This window comes from Amphiura filiformis, chromosome 12 (assembly GCF_039555335.1).
Source record: "Amphiura filiformis chromosome 12, Afil_fr2py, whole genome shotgun sequence".
In the NCBI taxonomy this organism is placed as follows: Eukaryota; Metazoa; Echinodermata; class Ophiuroidea; order Amphilepidida; family Amphiuridae; genus Amphiura; species Amphiura filiformis.
Window position 1 is genome coordinate 36,968,976 of NC_092639.1, and position 16,491 is coordinate 36,985,466.

The 16,491-nt window shown below is 35.7% G+C and overlaps 1 protein-coding gene across 1 annotated transcript in view; it reads right to left on the reverse strand.

Annotated features, from left to right (window-relative positions):
• Nucleotides 1-16,491, reverse strand: part of LOC140166145 (kinesin-like protein KIF21A) — a 126,980-nt gene that overhangs the window by 13,984 nt on the left and 96,505 nt on the right. Inside the window, 7 exon segments of the mRNA XM_072189535.1 lie at nucleotides 1,066-1,227; nucleotides 1,677-1,857; nucleotides 2,840-2,979; nucleotides 6,503-6,622; nucleotides 8,039-8,080; nucleotides 12,828-12,914; nucleotides 13,899-14,086. Coding sequence (XP_072045636.1) covers nucleotides 1,066-1,227; nucleotides 1,677-1,857; nucleotides 2,840-2,979; nucleotides 6,503-6,622; nucleotides 8,039-8,080; nucleotides 12,828-12,914; nucleotides 13,899-14,086 — 920 coding nt within the window.

The window sequence follows — 16,491 nt, forward strand, 5'->3', positions numbered from 1 at the left end:
TATTAAGGGATCTGGAATGAGCGTTTTAAGCGTTTCGACAGTATTATTTGTGGGACATGAGAGCACAAAAGACATATCGAATTGCATTCTGAATACGAAGAATCAAATAATTTTCATTTTTTGAAATTCACGATATAATACAAATTTTATGACAAATTATTAAAATGTGATATTTTTCACATTTTTGATATATAACAGTCCTCGAAGTAAATTTTATAAATCTTATGATATATTCTTAAAGTGTATGTAGCTGGGAGGAAAAGCCGACGATCAATTGAAAATTTTGGCCTTTCATATTGAAGATATGGATTTTTTCCCCAAAAAGACGTAATTTTATTTGGTGTTTTGGGGAAAAAAATCCCTATCTTCAATACGAAAGGTCAAAAGTTTTAATTGATCATCTGCTTTTTATCCTACCTACATACACTTGAAGTATAAATCATCAGATTTATAAAGTTTACTTGAGTACTGTTAAATATAAAAATATCAATTTTAATGATTTGCCATAAAATGTATTACATTGCAATTTCAAAAATCAAAATTATTTGATATCAGAAGGACATTCCTCGTATTCAGAATGCAATTCGATATGTCTAATGTGCTCTAATGTCCCATAATAAATACTGTCCAAACGTTCATACCCCAGTAAATTATACTATAATTTGCCATTTAGTGGTTCAGTTGCTTAAGAAATGAAGTATAAATAGTCAAACTGGAAGTCAAACTTGGTACACATTTTTGACTTTCTGTAAACTGCCAATGCATTATGCGAATCCATATGGATTCGCCCGGTTGATGTTTTTTTATGAACATTTTTGCGTGAATCGATTTGCGGATTTGTGTCAGATTTCTGAGCCTGCGGCCACTCTGATATATACTTCAATACTCCTATTCTTTCACAGGTGTAGAGACCTTCGACCTTGCAGTGCAGATTTCTGACTTAATCCCTCCAAGAAGCACCCAGCTATTTACAGAAAAAGCTTTACTTTTCTAAAGACAATTTCAAAAAGCTTTTAAACCCAACTTTACACTTGCACATGCCAATATTCCCAGTGAGGTACTCACCTGTTCAAGTCCCATACTCTAACGATATTGCCAGTAGCAGCATATAATCTTGTGCCCTCCTTATTTACTGTAATGTCGTTAATCTGAGTTTCTCCAGTTGGCATGGCAAGTGTCCGTGATCCGCTGCTCCCAGCATTACTGTCTAACACATGACCAGCAGAACTGTGATGAAAAAGAATTTTATGTGCAACTTAGAGTACCGGTATAATTGATCAAAGACATCATTTGGGGACAAAATAGTGTTGGAAATTACAATGCACTTAAGGAAAATTATAAGAGATCATTAGCACACACAAAATCTAGTTTACGTCAGGGAAGCTATTTTTATAGTACAGGTACCCCACCCAAATCAACCTACACCTTCACAACCAGGATTCGCTCATTAAGTTTTTATACTAACAATTAATCGGCAGTGGGAGAAAAAATTTTGACACAAATAATACCAAATTAGTTAAGTCCCATAACTGATTTAGTTAAATTGCCAATGACTCAAAAATGCCATGAAAGGAAAACAATTTCAATGGCTTGTGTTGCTGCATCTCCATCTAATTGCTAATTTAATCACTAGAATGTCAGACAAGTGCACCAAAGGTCCAGGGTTCATTACATACCTCAATGTTTTGATACATTTGCCCGCATCTCTTATGTCCCACACTCTGACATAAGCTGTTGATACACTAAACACTAGATTCAGTTTCTGACAGTATCTCACAGCTACCACATTATTGGGGTGTCCTGTTAATGTGGTCAGTTCTTGTCCGGTATTCAACTTCCAAATTTTCACTGTACGATCTGAAAAATAAGCGAGGATTGAAAGAAAAAAAATCAATAAGATTATAAGTTTATACCTTCTTGAACATCCTCTAACATACCCAGCATTACTCATATGGAGCGGCGAGCATATACCTGTAATTACACAGACTCTGTCATGTTCACATACCATTTAAAATATAGTGCACATGTATCAATCATGATTACACATACAGTCCAACCTCTCTTATCTGGACCTCTTTTATACAGATTTCTATTATTACCCAAACATGTGCTCAAAAACTCCTCATCAAAGAAAAACATATTTTAATGCTACATGTATTAGACCTCTCTTATATGGACCTCCTTTATACGGATCTTTTATACATATATGTGCTCAAAAACTCTTCACTAAAGAAAAACATGTTTTTAATGCTTTTAGACATTGATTTCATACACTGAAGCATTTAAAGCGACATTTAACTATGTGGCAAACAACAATCAAATGTCATCTTTCAGTGTTACGATCATATTTTGAGCTATATTTTGCTGTCTCAATATTTGCACTTCAGACATTCAATGCAAAATTACATCTAATTTACTTATCTGGATTTGGACTGTAGTTCAAAGAAGTCTTGTAAACAAATCCAGTAGTTAATGTTATGTGCCACAATAACATTTTAGGGTATGGAGTACATTCTGTTCCTGTTTTTTTGTTAAATGGCAATATCAACAAAGAAAATACAACAGCTACATATTACACCTTTTTTCCTGTTTTACCCCAGCCAAAGGTTGGACTGTATGAGAGCTCTGGTAGCCCAACTTTGGAGGAAAACTTGAATCATATAATACTCACACCATTGTGACGGGTTTCTAACCACTGTTTGTGAAATTGACTTTATGATGTATTTTAACTTCCAACAAATTTGCAACTCTTTTGTACAAAGTTTCTAATTTCACAGGAGATTGAACAGGTGTTCTTTGTATCATACAAATAAAAAATAAATAAAAAACAAACCTTTACCTTTAGAACCACTGAATAATAGATCATCAGTTGCTTGCACAGACAGCACAGCTTTGGTATGTCCCTCAGCAGTATAGCAACACACTAAGGGTGACTTGGCATTGGTTAGAGTCTTCGTCTGTACAGGCTGTATGCTACCCCTAAGTGGTGCAAAATTTAAGTACAAGAATGTATCAGACACAGAGAGTATGAGATGTCAAAAAAGAGGTCTATTTCTTATCAAAATGGATAGCTACCAAAATGCTGCTCAGTAATAAAACAGACAAGGCGGTTCTCGAACCACGAGTCTCGCCTGCTTTTGTGACCGCCTGCTTTTGCGATAACTGTTGGTAGAGAGGTAAATGAATTTGGCGGTTATCGGCTGGGCACGATTATCTGGCCGATGGTAACTGTACCCACCAAGTTTCATGCCCATGCAACAGTTTTTACTAATATGACCTCAGATGACCCTGGTGGCCCTGAAATGACCTTCTAAAATTTTGGCTCTAAATGTTGACTGTACCCCTCGTGCTAAGTTTCATGCCCATACGACAGTTTTTACTAATTTGACCTCAGATGACCCTGGTGGCCTCGAAATGACCTTCCAAAATTTGGCTTTAAATGTTGACTGTACCCACCAAGTTCCATGTCCATACGACAGTTTTACTAATTTGACCTCAGATGACCCTGGTGACCCCAAAATGACCTTCCAAAATTTGGCTTTAAATGATGACTGTACCCACCAAGTTTCATGCCCATACGAGTTTTTAATAACTTGACCTCAGATGACCCCTGAGTGACCTCGGATGACCCCATAATGACCTTCCAAAAATTTGGCAAAACCAAAGAACTATTTCATCAAAGTAATAAATCAAAACAGAAAGATGCTTCCTTTACGAGTTATCACTCATTGAAAGTGCTACTTTGCTATACTTTACATGGAAAGCGACTATCTTAAAGTCGTCATATTTCCTTAATTACATGACCGATCAAGCTGTTATTGGTATATGTGATGCACAGTTGAAAATTAATTATTAAAAGATTTGGTGACCTCCATTGACCTTTGACCTTGTATGTGACCTTTGACCTCACGAAATTGGAAAAAGTATGTTGCGCTGAAAAATCAAATTTGGCAATACCAAAGAACTATTTCATCAAATAAATCAAAACAGAAAGATGCTTCCTTTACGAGTTATCACTCATTGAAAGTGCTACTTTGCTATACTTTACAAAAGCGACTATCTTAAAGTCGTCATATTTCCTTAATTACATGACCGATCAAGCTGTTATTGGGATATGTGATGCACAGTTGAAAATTAATTATTAAAAGATTTGGTGACCTCAGTTGACCTTTGACCTTGTATGTGACCTTTGACCTCATGAAAATCTAATCAGGTCGAGTACCTCTGGCCACGCAACTCCCCACCAAGTTACGTCACTGTACCCCATACGGATCTCCAGATAAATCTGTTCACAAGGTATTTTGCTTATTACGCATATATTATGCAAATTAGGTACTTAATTACCATATTTTACGCTCAAAATCTAATCAGGTCGAGAACCTCTGTCCCCGCTTCTCCTCACCAAGTTACGTCACTGTACCCCATATGGATCTCCAGATAAGCTGTTCACAAGGGTTTTTTGCTTGATACGCATCAAATACGCATAAATTATGCAAATTAGGTACTTAATTAGCATATTTTGCGCTGAAAATCTAATCAGGTCGAGAACATCTGGCCACGCTACTCCCCACCAAGTTACGTCACTGTACCCCATACGGATCTCCAGATAAGCTGTTCACAAGGTTTTTTTTGCTTGATACACATCAAATATGCATAAATTATGCAAATTAGGTACTTAATTAGCATATTTTGCGCTGAAAATCTAATCAGGTCGAGAACATCTGGCCACGCTACTCCCCACCAAGTTCGTCACTGTACCCCATACGGATCTCCAGATAATCTGTTCACAAGGTATTTTGCTTATTACGCATAAATTATGCAAATTAGGTACTTAATTACCATATTTTGCGCTCAAAATCTAATCAGGTCGACACCCTCTGGTCATGCTACCCCTATAAAGTTTCATCATCATAGCACTTACGGTTCTCAAGATAAGCGTTCACAAGCTTTTTCCGAACACACGCACGCACCCCCGCCCACACACGGACACACACACACCATAGTGATTACTAAGTCTCTCCCTGAACATTCAGGCGAGACAATAAAAAAACCACAAAATGTACTTGTTTTAATTTTTAACTATATATATAAATGTATGGGGGAAAATAAACCACTGAAAAACCTTCCATCTACTCTATCATTGATGCAATAATATAAACCTCTGTAAAGTAAGCTTAAAGTAAGCTTAAACCTTGCATTTGTCTTGTTTGCTGTACGTCCGAATTGCTGAAATTACATGGACAAAACCTAACTTCCATCCAGTTCATTGCCAAATTGTAGTAGAAATTTTTGCTTGAAACTACACTCCAAATGCAATTTCGGATTGATAATATTCTGTATCCTACCAATATCAATGCAAAATCAGCCAATTTTCAAAATGGCAGACCAAGAAGTAATTTTGGTATTTCACCCATGTATGAATGGTTGAAGCTCATATCACAATTTTATTCTCCACTGAAATTTGCCTCCAACAATAAACGCCCCTTTTGGAAAATGCAACGCCCCATAAAAAAAAAGCGCATTTAAGAGTAAATACGGCATATTAATATTTTACCACCACCGAAGCAAGAAAAAGAGATTTTAGGGGAAAGAAACTAATAATATTCCATGGAATTAGTACTTTATTCTTTGTCACATTTCTGCTTATTTTGTTATGGTATCTTTGAAACAGAATACGACCGTGTATCGCAATCCCAGTTATGGTCAGGAAGTAAGGAAATATTAAGATTTCAATTAAACAATGAAAATCAAGCAAAAACAAAAAAATACTGGCTAGGACTAGGAGTATGCACAGCCAGATTAAATCAAAATGGAAAAATTGATTTTATCAATTGTAATTGATGAACAAAAGATTATATAAATAGGTATTCTAAAATTTGGCCAGTTTTCATATTGACTTACTGACTTTCATACTGAATTCACCCATAAAATGAAAAAATTGTCTTTTGCATCAAAATTTCTTGGAAAATTGGTATATGGATGGGTCCACTTCTAATTTCTCTGCAGCACATAGCTAACCAAACCAAACTTGAGTACCCCCACCACAACAAAGCCACAAAGAACAAAGTTACTTTTTCCAGTCATGCCATGCACGTATCATTTTTGTGAAGTTTCAAATTGTATATTCAAAACAAACCACCACCAAATTAAGCTATATACATGCAATATTGCACATTTTTAATATAAATATCAAAATCACATAATTGATGTAAATTGGTAGGTTTGTAAACTCCTGACAATACAGTTTATGTCTATCAAAACCAGTATAGGACTCAACTTTCTATATGTTACAAAATTTGATGGCAACATGATCACAAGAATGATCTACCGTACTTGATTGGTTCGCAATTTCCAAACATTTCTTGCCAAAATTAATGAGAGCCTTTGTCATCAGCTGCACTAGATATTTTACATGATCTAGCACAAGGCTGAGCATATGTGAGTATATTATTGGTTTTGATAAACTCAAACTTTGGGAAAAAAATAAAATCACAGGGCTCACTTGTCCAGACGGGCTACAGCTGGGGATGTACTCTGCGTAAGACGGGAGAAGACGTTGTCGTTGCGTATCCTGTGCGATGTCGGCGGGGAACCGGGAGGAGTTGCGGTAGGGGTGCTGTTGCTGCATAGGTGTGGGAGATGACATTTAACACACAATCAACAACTACAACATCAAAATATTAAAATCTATCCACCACATGTGTATACTTGATGAAATCAATGGGCTATTCCACTTGAAATCCATACACCCCCTATGGAAGACATGACCTTAATCTTCCACACAGGGAGTGTGAAATTCAAATGGGGTTACTAGAATGAGTGGTTCCATTTGAAATCTACACCCCCTGAGATTAAAGTCACATCTTCCCCAGGGGTGTATGGATTTTCAACTGGAATTGCCCAATGTACAAACTACAACTTATAAGAAAAAGCAGCTAGATGTGTTTGAAGGTTGATTGATAAACACAAGTTGAGATGGATTGGCAGTGGTGAAAAGTTTGGCTTTTCTTTAAAGGTGACAATTTAGAATCATGCATAATATATATAAATGAATACATATATATTGCCAATTGCAAACAAAATTGAATAAAATTTAACAAACTCAAAACAAATTTGAAAGCAAACATGCAAAAATCTGCTACCTCATCCACTTTTAAATGGATACCTATTATATTATAAATAATGAATTGAGCATTGTTTCTAATTGAACATAATAAATGAATAACTGCAAATTCTGTAACAATTTTGGCAATTTATATACAGCACACTATGCCATACACACTACGCATCAGAGCATTATTCAAGATAGTATGAACCCAGTGGCAAGATCAAAGTAAAATGTGCAATTGCATGAAACAAGAGAATAAAGATTATATCACTAAGAATGTGGTTTTGCTAAATGCCACCAGGAAATTTTGGACTTATAGCTCTTTATTGGAATTTCAAAATTGACTTCAAAAAAGACTGCGGCAGTTACCCTTCAAATTAAGATTTCATTTCTGGATGCAGTAAATTGAGCCTTTTAAATATCTCATTTGTGTCCATGTTTTGTCATTTTAAGTAGACTTTTTTAAAGCCATACAAAACCACAGACTCATTTCTAATTCTTGAGATTTACAAATTCTGAGGCTATGTGCTATCAGCTCAAATTACAAATAGAAGAGCAATGTGGCCAACACTTCTGTTGCAAATCCAGCTACTGATAGTACAGACCACCTCAAAGCTTAATTGTTTTGGATACCTATTATAAAAAATAATGAATTGACCATTGCTTTGAAAAAAACCCCATTCTGTCATGACAAAAAAACACATTTTTGCCTAGATGCTACAAGTGTGATTGCAAATCGTCAAGCCACATCAAACATTTATTCACTGGTTTAAAGTTATACAGAGCAAAATAATAATAAAAGCAAATTATACAGTTCAGATACTAACAGTTAACTATAGCATGTAATATATGGTTGCACGATAAGCCCACAGACAACTATGTACTAATCACACAAAACTGAACAAAAGCAGCACCATATGGTGAACTTACTCATTGTCAATTTGATTTGATGCTACTGATGCTCCTTGTTGCCTGAGCAAAAGTTTGTGGGATTGAAAGGTTTAATTCAATTTTTGATACCTCAATGATGAAAATATATGGTTTTACTGTGAAAATGATATTATTTTTTTTCAATGGAAAATTGAATTATCGCCAAATTAAAATAACATGGTGTACCATGGCATTCAACTTCAAATTGAAAATATGATTCTACTATGAAAATGATGTGATTTTTTTTCAATGGAAAATTTAATCATCATCAAATTCAAATTACATGGTGTACCATGGCATTCAGCTTCAAATTGTTCTCCCCCTCCCTATATCCTAAATGTAAACCTGATCAAACATACTTGAAAGCGTGTTAACACAATTTGGCAATATTTAGTCAATTCTACTGCTGTAAAAATGGGTTAACATGTAAAAGGCAAACAAAACAAAAAACAATTTGTCATATCTATGAATGCAACAAAATCATATCTACAAGCAAAGCAATAGCTGCGGTCGGCAGGACTGACTTTTTTGGTAAATCTCATAAGTCTTTGTGGGTAGACCTGTGATGTCGTCATGCCGATACGCACATCGTTTCTGCGCACTTCTATCAATGCACGCTCAACAATGTGCACATCGACGTGACATCAAATGACGACATTTCAGGTCTACCCGCAAATGTGATTACTTAAGACGAATTTAAAAAAGTGTTGAAATTCAAACTACAGTAAGTAGTTTTGAGATGAGGCATTTCCATAAAGCAGCTATTGCATTCCTGTGTAGAGATCATTATCTTACTCTATGGCAATCTGGCTGTGTGAATGCAAGAATGTTGTAAGTCTATGGCTGCCTTATGACAACTGCTTTTTCCTTTTTCCTGACTTAACAAGTTATTTCATGTTTTTAAAGTGTATAGATTTCAACTGGAATAATACAATGGGTTCCTGTTGTGAATATATGATGTGCTTCAATATCCTTCGACATGCACTGAATCTATAGTCCTTATACTTGGCTCAGCTTCAAATCATGAGCATTTGTTCAAGCACTGGCATACACATGCACACATTTAAAGATATCGATGCCACATATATATATGCATGTGCAAAACAGATCCACAGATTTGCCAAGAATTGAAATACTGAATTTTCAAGTTAAAACATCATACAACTTTGCAAAATCAACCCCTAGATTTGATTCAAGCTTATCGTCACTGGGCGGGAAAAACCTCATTTGTGTACATCCATATCAAAACGATGCACTTGTCGGCTGCTACATGTGTCTCATTTCACATAATAGTTAAGAATAAACACCAGACTCATCCCCCAAGTGGGGTCACTTCAAATCATCCCAAGTTACATGGTTTAGGAATACAAAGAACATTCCTTAACCATGTGACTTGGGGATAATTTGAAGTGACTTCCAGTTCGGAGATGAGTCTGGTATTTATTCCTAGCAATTATGTGAAATTAGACACATGTAGCAGCCGACAAGTGCATCGTTTTGATATGGATGTACACATTTGTACTTTTTGCCCTTGAACATGGATGAAGCAAACCATTCAATATAAAGTCTACACCTACAAGGCTTTATCCATGTTCAAGGGCCAAAAGTACATATGAGGTTTTTTCCCGCCCAGTGACGATGCTTTCAGTGCAAGTATTTGTATGTAGACCCATTTCCACAATTTTTAAAAGTTTAAATAGCCATATCATCACTAGCAACATTCTTGCATTCACATGTCCTTTCTGTTAGTAGTTGAAATGCATATAACCTGTGAAATGTAAAACAACAATGCAAATTATTATTTGATTCAAATCGCACTGAAAATAGTAAACATCTGCATCTTAAAATCGCCTTTCATTTCAGGTTCAGATGTTAGTCAAATTCATTTTGAGATACAACCAAAATAGGTGTTCAATTTCTCATAAAAAACTGAGACTTTAATGACAGGAATTAATAAACATCATGTTTCTAGATGCTGTTTCTCCATTTTAACATATTTTGTAAATAACATGAAATCACATAAAAATAGTTGATTTTTTTCTTCTTCTAATCAATCATTATACAACATTAGCAAATATTCTCATTTTTCAGTTGTATGAAACTTATATCTCAAGAACAATAAGACCAAGTTTGACTGATTTTTGACTATAATGAGTTATACCAGTTGAAATCCATATACCCTATGGAAGACATGACACTGATCTTCTACACAGGGGGTGTAGATCTCAAATGGAGTTGTTACCTATTCTGGAAACTCCATTTGAAATTCACACTCCCTGTGAGGATGACTAAGCTCATGTTTTCCATAGGGTATATGGACTTCAACTGGAACAGCCAAATATATTCTATAATATGCAACTGATCTCCATTGAGAAATTATTCTTGATTTCACAAGACAATAAGAAATATCCTTTAAAAGCTGATCACAAATGAGCATTTCTCATTCAGATTCTCTGCACAATGACATTCTACTGTCTAAAATAAACAAGACCAATGCCTTAAGAAATGTGTGGGTTTCAAACTGTTTGCATATTAAAGCCATCACTTGAAAAAAATAGATGTGGGATGTAGAAGTGAGAGTCAAACTATGGTCTAACTAACCAGTTGTAGTCCTACTATGAAAGGTGTATTTGGTGGCCATTGGGAAATCAGACCACTTGTAGGACTATTGCTGTGCTCAAAGTGAAATAGTCTATTTATCTAACTCCTGTCAGTGACACTTGCTTTGAAGTTCAGCGGGTTCTGTGTTAGCTTAGTGTTACAAAATGTACTTGGTGCTTGTACATACTTTAACACGCGCGATCAAAGTGGCGTATACGTACATGCAAGAAACAACGCTAAGCCAATGCAGCACACGCTGAACCTGTAAGTTGCTGCTGAACCTGTTACTGCTGCTGAATGGAGGTAGTGATATAGACTATATTGAGGTAGTGATATAGACTATACTCAAGCTACTCATGATCCAGATGCCTGCTCAGATTGACTCAATTAGTCTTTTTGAAGTATGGCACACACAACAAGGACAGTATTCGAAGTATGTAAAACCTGGCAAATTTAAGACTTTACCCATTGTGCAGCGCCATCCTATTACTGTCCACCATACCTCTATGAGCCAGTTTCTCAAAGCATGGCTAGTGGTCAGGTTTCCAAAGCCATCAGCCCAATTAGTCCGATATACCAGTGATTACAAATTCACATCGTACATCACCTAGCTAGAAAGATCAATCAATAAAATGGCTCCATATTGGCAGGGCTAGCCTACCAGCTTAGGAAGCCTGACCACTAGCCAAGCTTAGGGAAATCCAACCTAAAAGGTGAATGGAACCAAATTTGGCCACAGATCCTATAAGAAATAGGGACTATCAACTGGCTGTCTCACCAAACATGGAATATGATGTTCACATTTGTCTAAAAATATGTTAATGATACTAAAATCCAATCTGTTAGTGTTAGTAATAGTTGATTAATCTAAATGTAAAGAAGGCATTCAATATGAATCAGTACCATCATGCTTGTTTTATAATACTAGTTAAAAAAATGTTGTGTGCGCTAAGCAAAAACACACTGGTGACAGCGAGTTCGATCATGTGGGGTGGTATGATTGTTCACACCAATCATGTAATCCATTGCTCTCAATTGAATTTGAAGCAGAGTATTGAATATGGTGTCCATTGAAAACATGTTCAAATCACCAAAAATTGATTGGTTGAATATATTTTGATGGTCGCATATGATCATAAAAATTCTTCCAAAAATGTCTATATTGCTTTTTTACATTGTGTTTTCTCCAAAATAACACAAACCAAGGATATTGAATGCCTTCTTCCTGCAAAATGCAAACTAAATCAACTCAAATTTCTGCAAACAAAACATGAACAAAAACAATCTCCAAAATGATTGATGGCAAAATAATGAACAGAAACTGCAGACAACAAAACACACGGTTATTAGCCTATTGATTTTTTACTTCTTTTCAGCAGCCCATGCGTATTGTCGGACTCTACCGACAAAGAAAGGTTTCTTATCCGGAGAAGGCGGGGAAGTGTTTAGTCTAGAGGCGACCTGGTGGCGGGGTTTGCCTGCATAGATAACACCAAAACAAATTACAGTGATGCAAGAAAAAAACATAATCCATATATTATGTTGAATTATTTATTTAGCATTTCTTATTCAAAGAGCTTAATTAAAATGTTAGAAAAAATTGAAAACTTCCCCACCAAATCATTGAAATATAATATTAGGAATCCTTTTTTTCTCTCTCTCTCTAAGTCGCTTTTTATTCAATTTATCATATATTGTCAGATTATTTTATCTAAAGCTTTTTAAGAAAAATGAGGAGTTTGTGTTTTGTTCCTGAAAATAATGTTGATGCCACACCTCAAATTAAGCGATATTGCTTCACAATTTGTACTGCATAATTTGCCAGTTGCAATAAGTTTCAATAAAGACATTGCACCTCTTAATAATAAAAAGTATGTTCAAATCTGGCAACACAGGTTGGAGAAGTTTTTTGAGGCCTGGAATAGATGGGCTTGTATCTGCTACAACACGAGCTTTAATTAGTTAAGAGTCAAACAAACATGCTGTTCAATTACTACCTAACATGCACTTTTATCAAACTGGTATCAAATCATACATTCTGTTGAAATATCAATGCTGTGACCAGCATTTAATGCTACAAAAGACGTTCTTTGATTGACAACATGGGGGCGCATTTTCAACAGGCAATTTCATCCAACTAAAACCGACATCTCATGCAAAAGTTTCCAATGCATTCCAGAGCACTTACGCCGAGTTATTAAGATCATACAGTGCATGGTTACTGAAGCGTCTTCTTGTAAATGCTGGTGATGACTCGCGGGATCTCTGACCCGTTCTGAACAAAAATGCGGAGTTAGGAACTTTGATATCGTAATTATATGGCAGTGATCAAATACATAATAAATATCATGCACTTGTACAAACTAGAGTCATTTTATTGTTTGCAGAGTTACCTCAACTACAACTGAACAAGATTTTCCTTTATTCTGTTGCTTGATGGCATATATTTCCACAACATGTTGAGGCCTTCAATGGGTCATACATGTATGAAACTGTCCAAAGTTTTTTCAAACGATCAATGAATTGATTCATCAGGTTTGTAAGTAAACAGACTAAAATAAATTTCTTTTGCAAAAAAACAAGAACCAGTATTCTTTTGGATCAGGAGAAGAGGAACCATCGTCATGAATAGGGATGAGGGAGCCCACTTCTTAAGTCACTGTGACTGTAAATACACCTTCTATGTCGAGATCCGGCAAACCAGAAGCGAGGATCAACCATCATTAAATCATTCTGAAGATACCTATCGACCATGATAGGCAAGACCATCAAGTTTTGAGTAAAATTCTGGTTTTGAGCAAAAGAAATTTATTCAGTGTTTGATCAAACAAATCTAATGTTTCAACAAGCTCACCGATGGATACAGGGAACCTGTTCAAACCTGCAATCTGTATTTTCTATTGACTGACATCAGACAAAAATTCAAATATATCATGTTCTCATATAAATTCTAATTGATAAACCACAGTCTGACACTATTACAAGAGGTTCTGGAATTTCAAATGAACTTCATTCATCAACAGTTAACCCTATAAGAACTACCTGCCGATTGGCCAAAAAGAAGTTTTCATCATCAATTGGACCAATCAGCAATATTGTTAGAATAATTTCACCACACAAAAAAAATGGGGTGAATTATTTGCAAAGCTCCATTCTGATTGGTGATTAAAGTGAAGATATAATGTAATTGACCAATCAAGAGGCAATGGTAGATTGGCAGGTAGTGCTCAGGGGGTTAATAGACAATTGTAATCCTTACCGTCCTAGTGATTCCTTCTTGGGATTAAATGCCTTTGGTGGTGGCATTAGCATAGTATCTGACATAGTACCGCCCTCATCTGTAGATGACTCACTGGAATCACGCATTGGTAGCACTGGTTTGGCATCAGCCTGTTCCTTCTGTCCTGCATACAACAGCTCCTGTTGAGTGGCTGTCCTACGCCTTGCCTTTAAAGGGAAATTTTGTTTAGAATGTGACATGGTTATTTGGTTTATTGTGGTATGTATAGGGAGTGCAAATCTTAGCTGAAAGTCCCTGATTGTTGCTAAATGGTGTGTCTTGGGCTGCAGTGGTCAGCGAATTCATGTAAAGTGTGCGGAGGCTTGTGGTTTTATGCCTGTGTGTAGCGCACTATAATTTTAATCATTGCACCTTTTTCCATTTTTTTTCTTTAATCTTTTATTTGGTAGACAAAGATCTTGGACTGATTCCATTAAGACTTGTTATGAATATGAAATGCATGTCACAACCAATGTCCATATAAATTAACCACAAGTTTTTGGACTTGGGATATGTAAGACCTCATCATGGATCTTGTTTTGAAAAATCAGCCCTCACACACACATGCACCAACCTATATGCAAACCCCATGTACAAATACACCCCACTCTCGATCACCCCTCCTCAACTATACATGCACTCATACCCTCAAAAAGTAAGGATAAGTTTACAAAACAAATCGTCAATCATGCTGTTAGGCGACAAAAAAAGAAACCCTGTTCTACGGACGGACAGACCTTTCAAGTAGGGTCGGTCAGTAGGTCTTTTTGTTTGTTTTGAAATGACCAAAAAAATCACCAAAATCTGTAAATAATTTGCAATTTGAGAAAATGCAAAAAAAAAATTTGTTCCCGAAGTTTCCGAAATTTGGGTCGGCATTCATTTGTACAGGAATTTTTTTTCCCCCAATTTGTTCAAAATCTGGGTCGGTCGGGGTTTTTCTTTTTTTCGTCGCCTCATGTCAAATTTTTAACTGCAAAATCTGCTTAAAAATAAGAAAATATTAATTATCAACATGCAATGTGACACAGGATAGTAAACTTTGTAGCTAATTATGTTGAACAATCAAAATAGCATGCTCGAATAATATTCTATAATCTGCAGTCGGCACAATAAATAAGGTCACAGTTCATCATGAATCATGACCTGAATCGAAATTAAGGCAAACATAACGACCAAATGTTGTTTTCTTTAATTAGAGATATATTGTTGATGGCAAATGATGCAGATATAACCAAGTTATTAATGAAATCACAAGTCGCCCACACAGAGTTTTTATCTGGTTTATGTGCCTATGCATGTTATGTTTCCACTTGTAATTTTATATTTAATTGTGCTAGTGTGCAATCCCCTGTATATCGATATATTAAGAATAACGATTAAGCATCATTAATTTGATCTTGTGCGCTAGTGTGTACTGTTTAAATGTTTCTATATATGTTCCAGTGTATGATGCGTAAGCCTCTTCACTTGTTTGAAAGTTATGAATCTAAAACCGATAGGAGGTCCAGGTTTAATAATTGTAAACCTATTGGTTTATACACATCATGCATACTCAGGATAATAACCTTATTTAGTCATGGAGCTGACTCCGGTAAATATTAAAATTGCCACTTTCAATTTTTTGATTTTCTAAATTGACCTTTACCTTGGCTATAAGGTTATGCTTCATGAACTATACTGCTCCAAAAAAGTATCCTTACACTTAAATAATCACAATTTCAAAACTGAACCATATTGGGGTAAAATTTGTTTTTTTAATAGATGCGCTATCTAATCCGGCACATTATGACACCCCATTGAATACAATGTGACTTCAAGAAGCAAAGTTACAAGCATTTGATTAGACGAAGGTCTAGTTTTAAAAGTGACAAACTGGCCTATTCAAAACTCCACGGACTAGACATCTGGTTTGTGAGTGGTGAATGGCTAATTTGTGCATGCCTTTAATTTAAAACAAAAGGAACAAAAGAAAACTGAAACAAAAGAGCTGACAGAAAAGAAAACTGAAGTAGGCCTAAATACAGCTTTAAATAAAACTTCATTGATACTGTGTTGTCTCTTTGTTGCACTTGTTGGAATCTTTTGCGCCTTGTATAGGCCAGTTTGTCACTTTTAAAACGGGACCTTTGTCGATTCAATTGTTTGTAACTTTACTTCTTGAGGTCACATTGGATTCAATGTGGTGTCATAATGTGCAGGATTAGATTTTTACCCGAATTTTACCCGAATATGGTTCAGTTAGAAATTGTGATTATTTTTCCAAGTGTAAGGATTCCTTTTTTGGCGCTGTATACTATCTTATTTAGTGCGCTGACAGTGTATATACATAATGTCACTACTTGAATTGCAGCCAAACATATTACAAGCCAATATATGAAATCATGAACTGCATGCATAACAGCTTCTAAAGATGATACAATGTATATATGTGACCTGTCACGGCGAATGAGCCGTAAATTCCTCCCCCGGTCAAAATTGTTTTATTTCGTGTTTAGAAAATATATATATTATTTGACTTCAAGCGATATCCAGTAAGCGGGGTTATGGTTTGTTGAACTTTGCTCCTTCA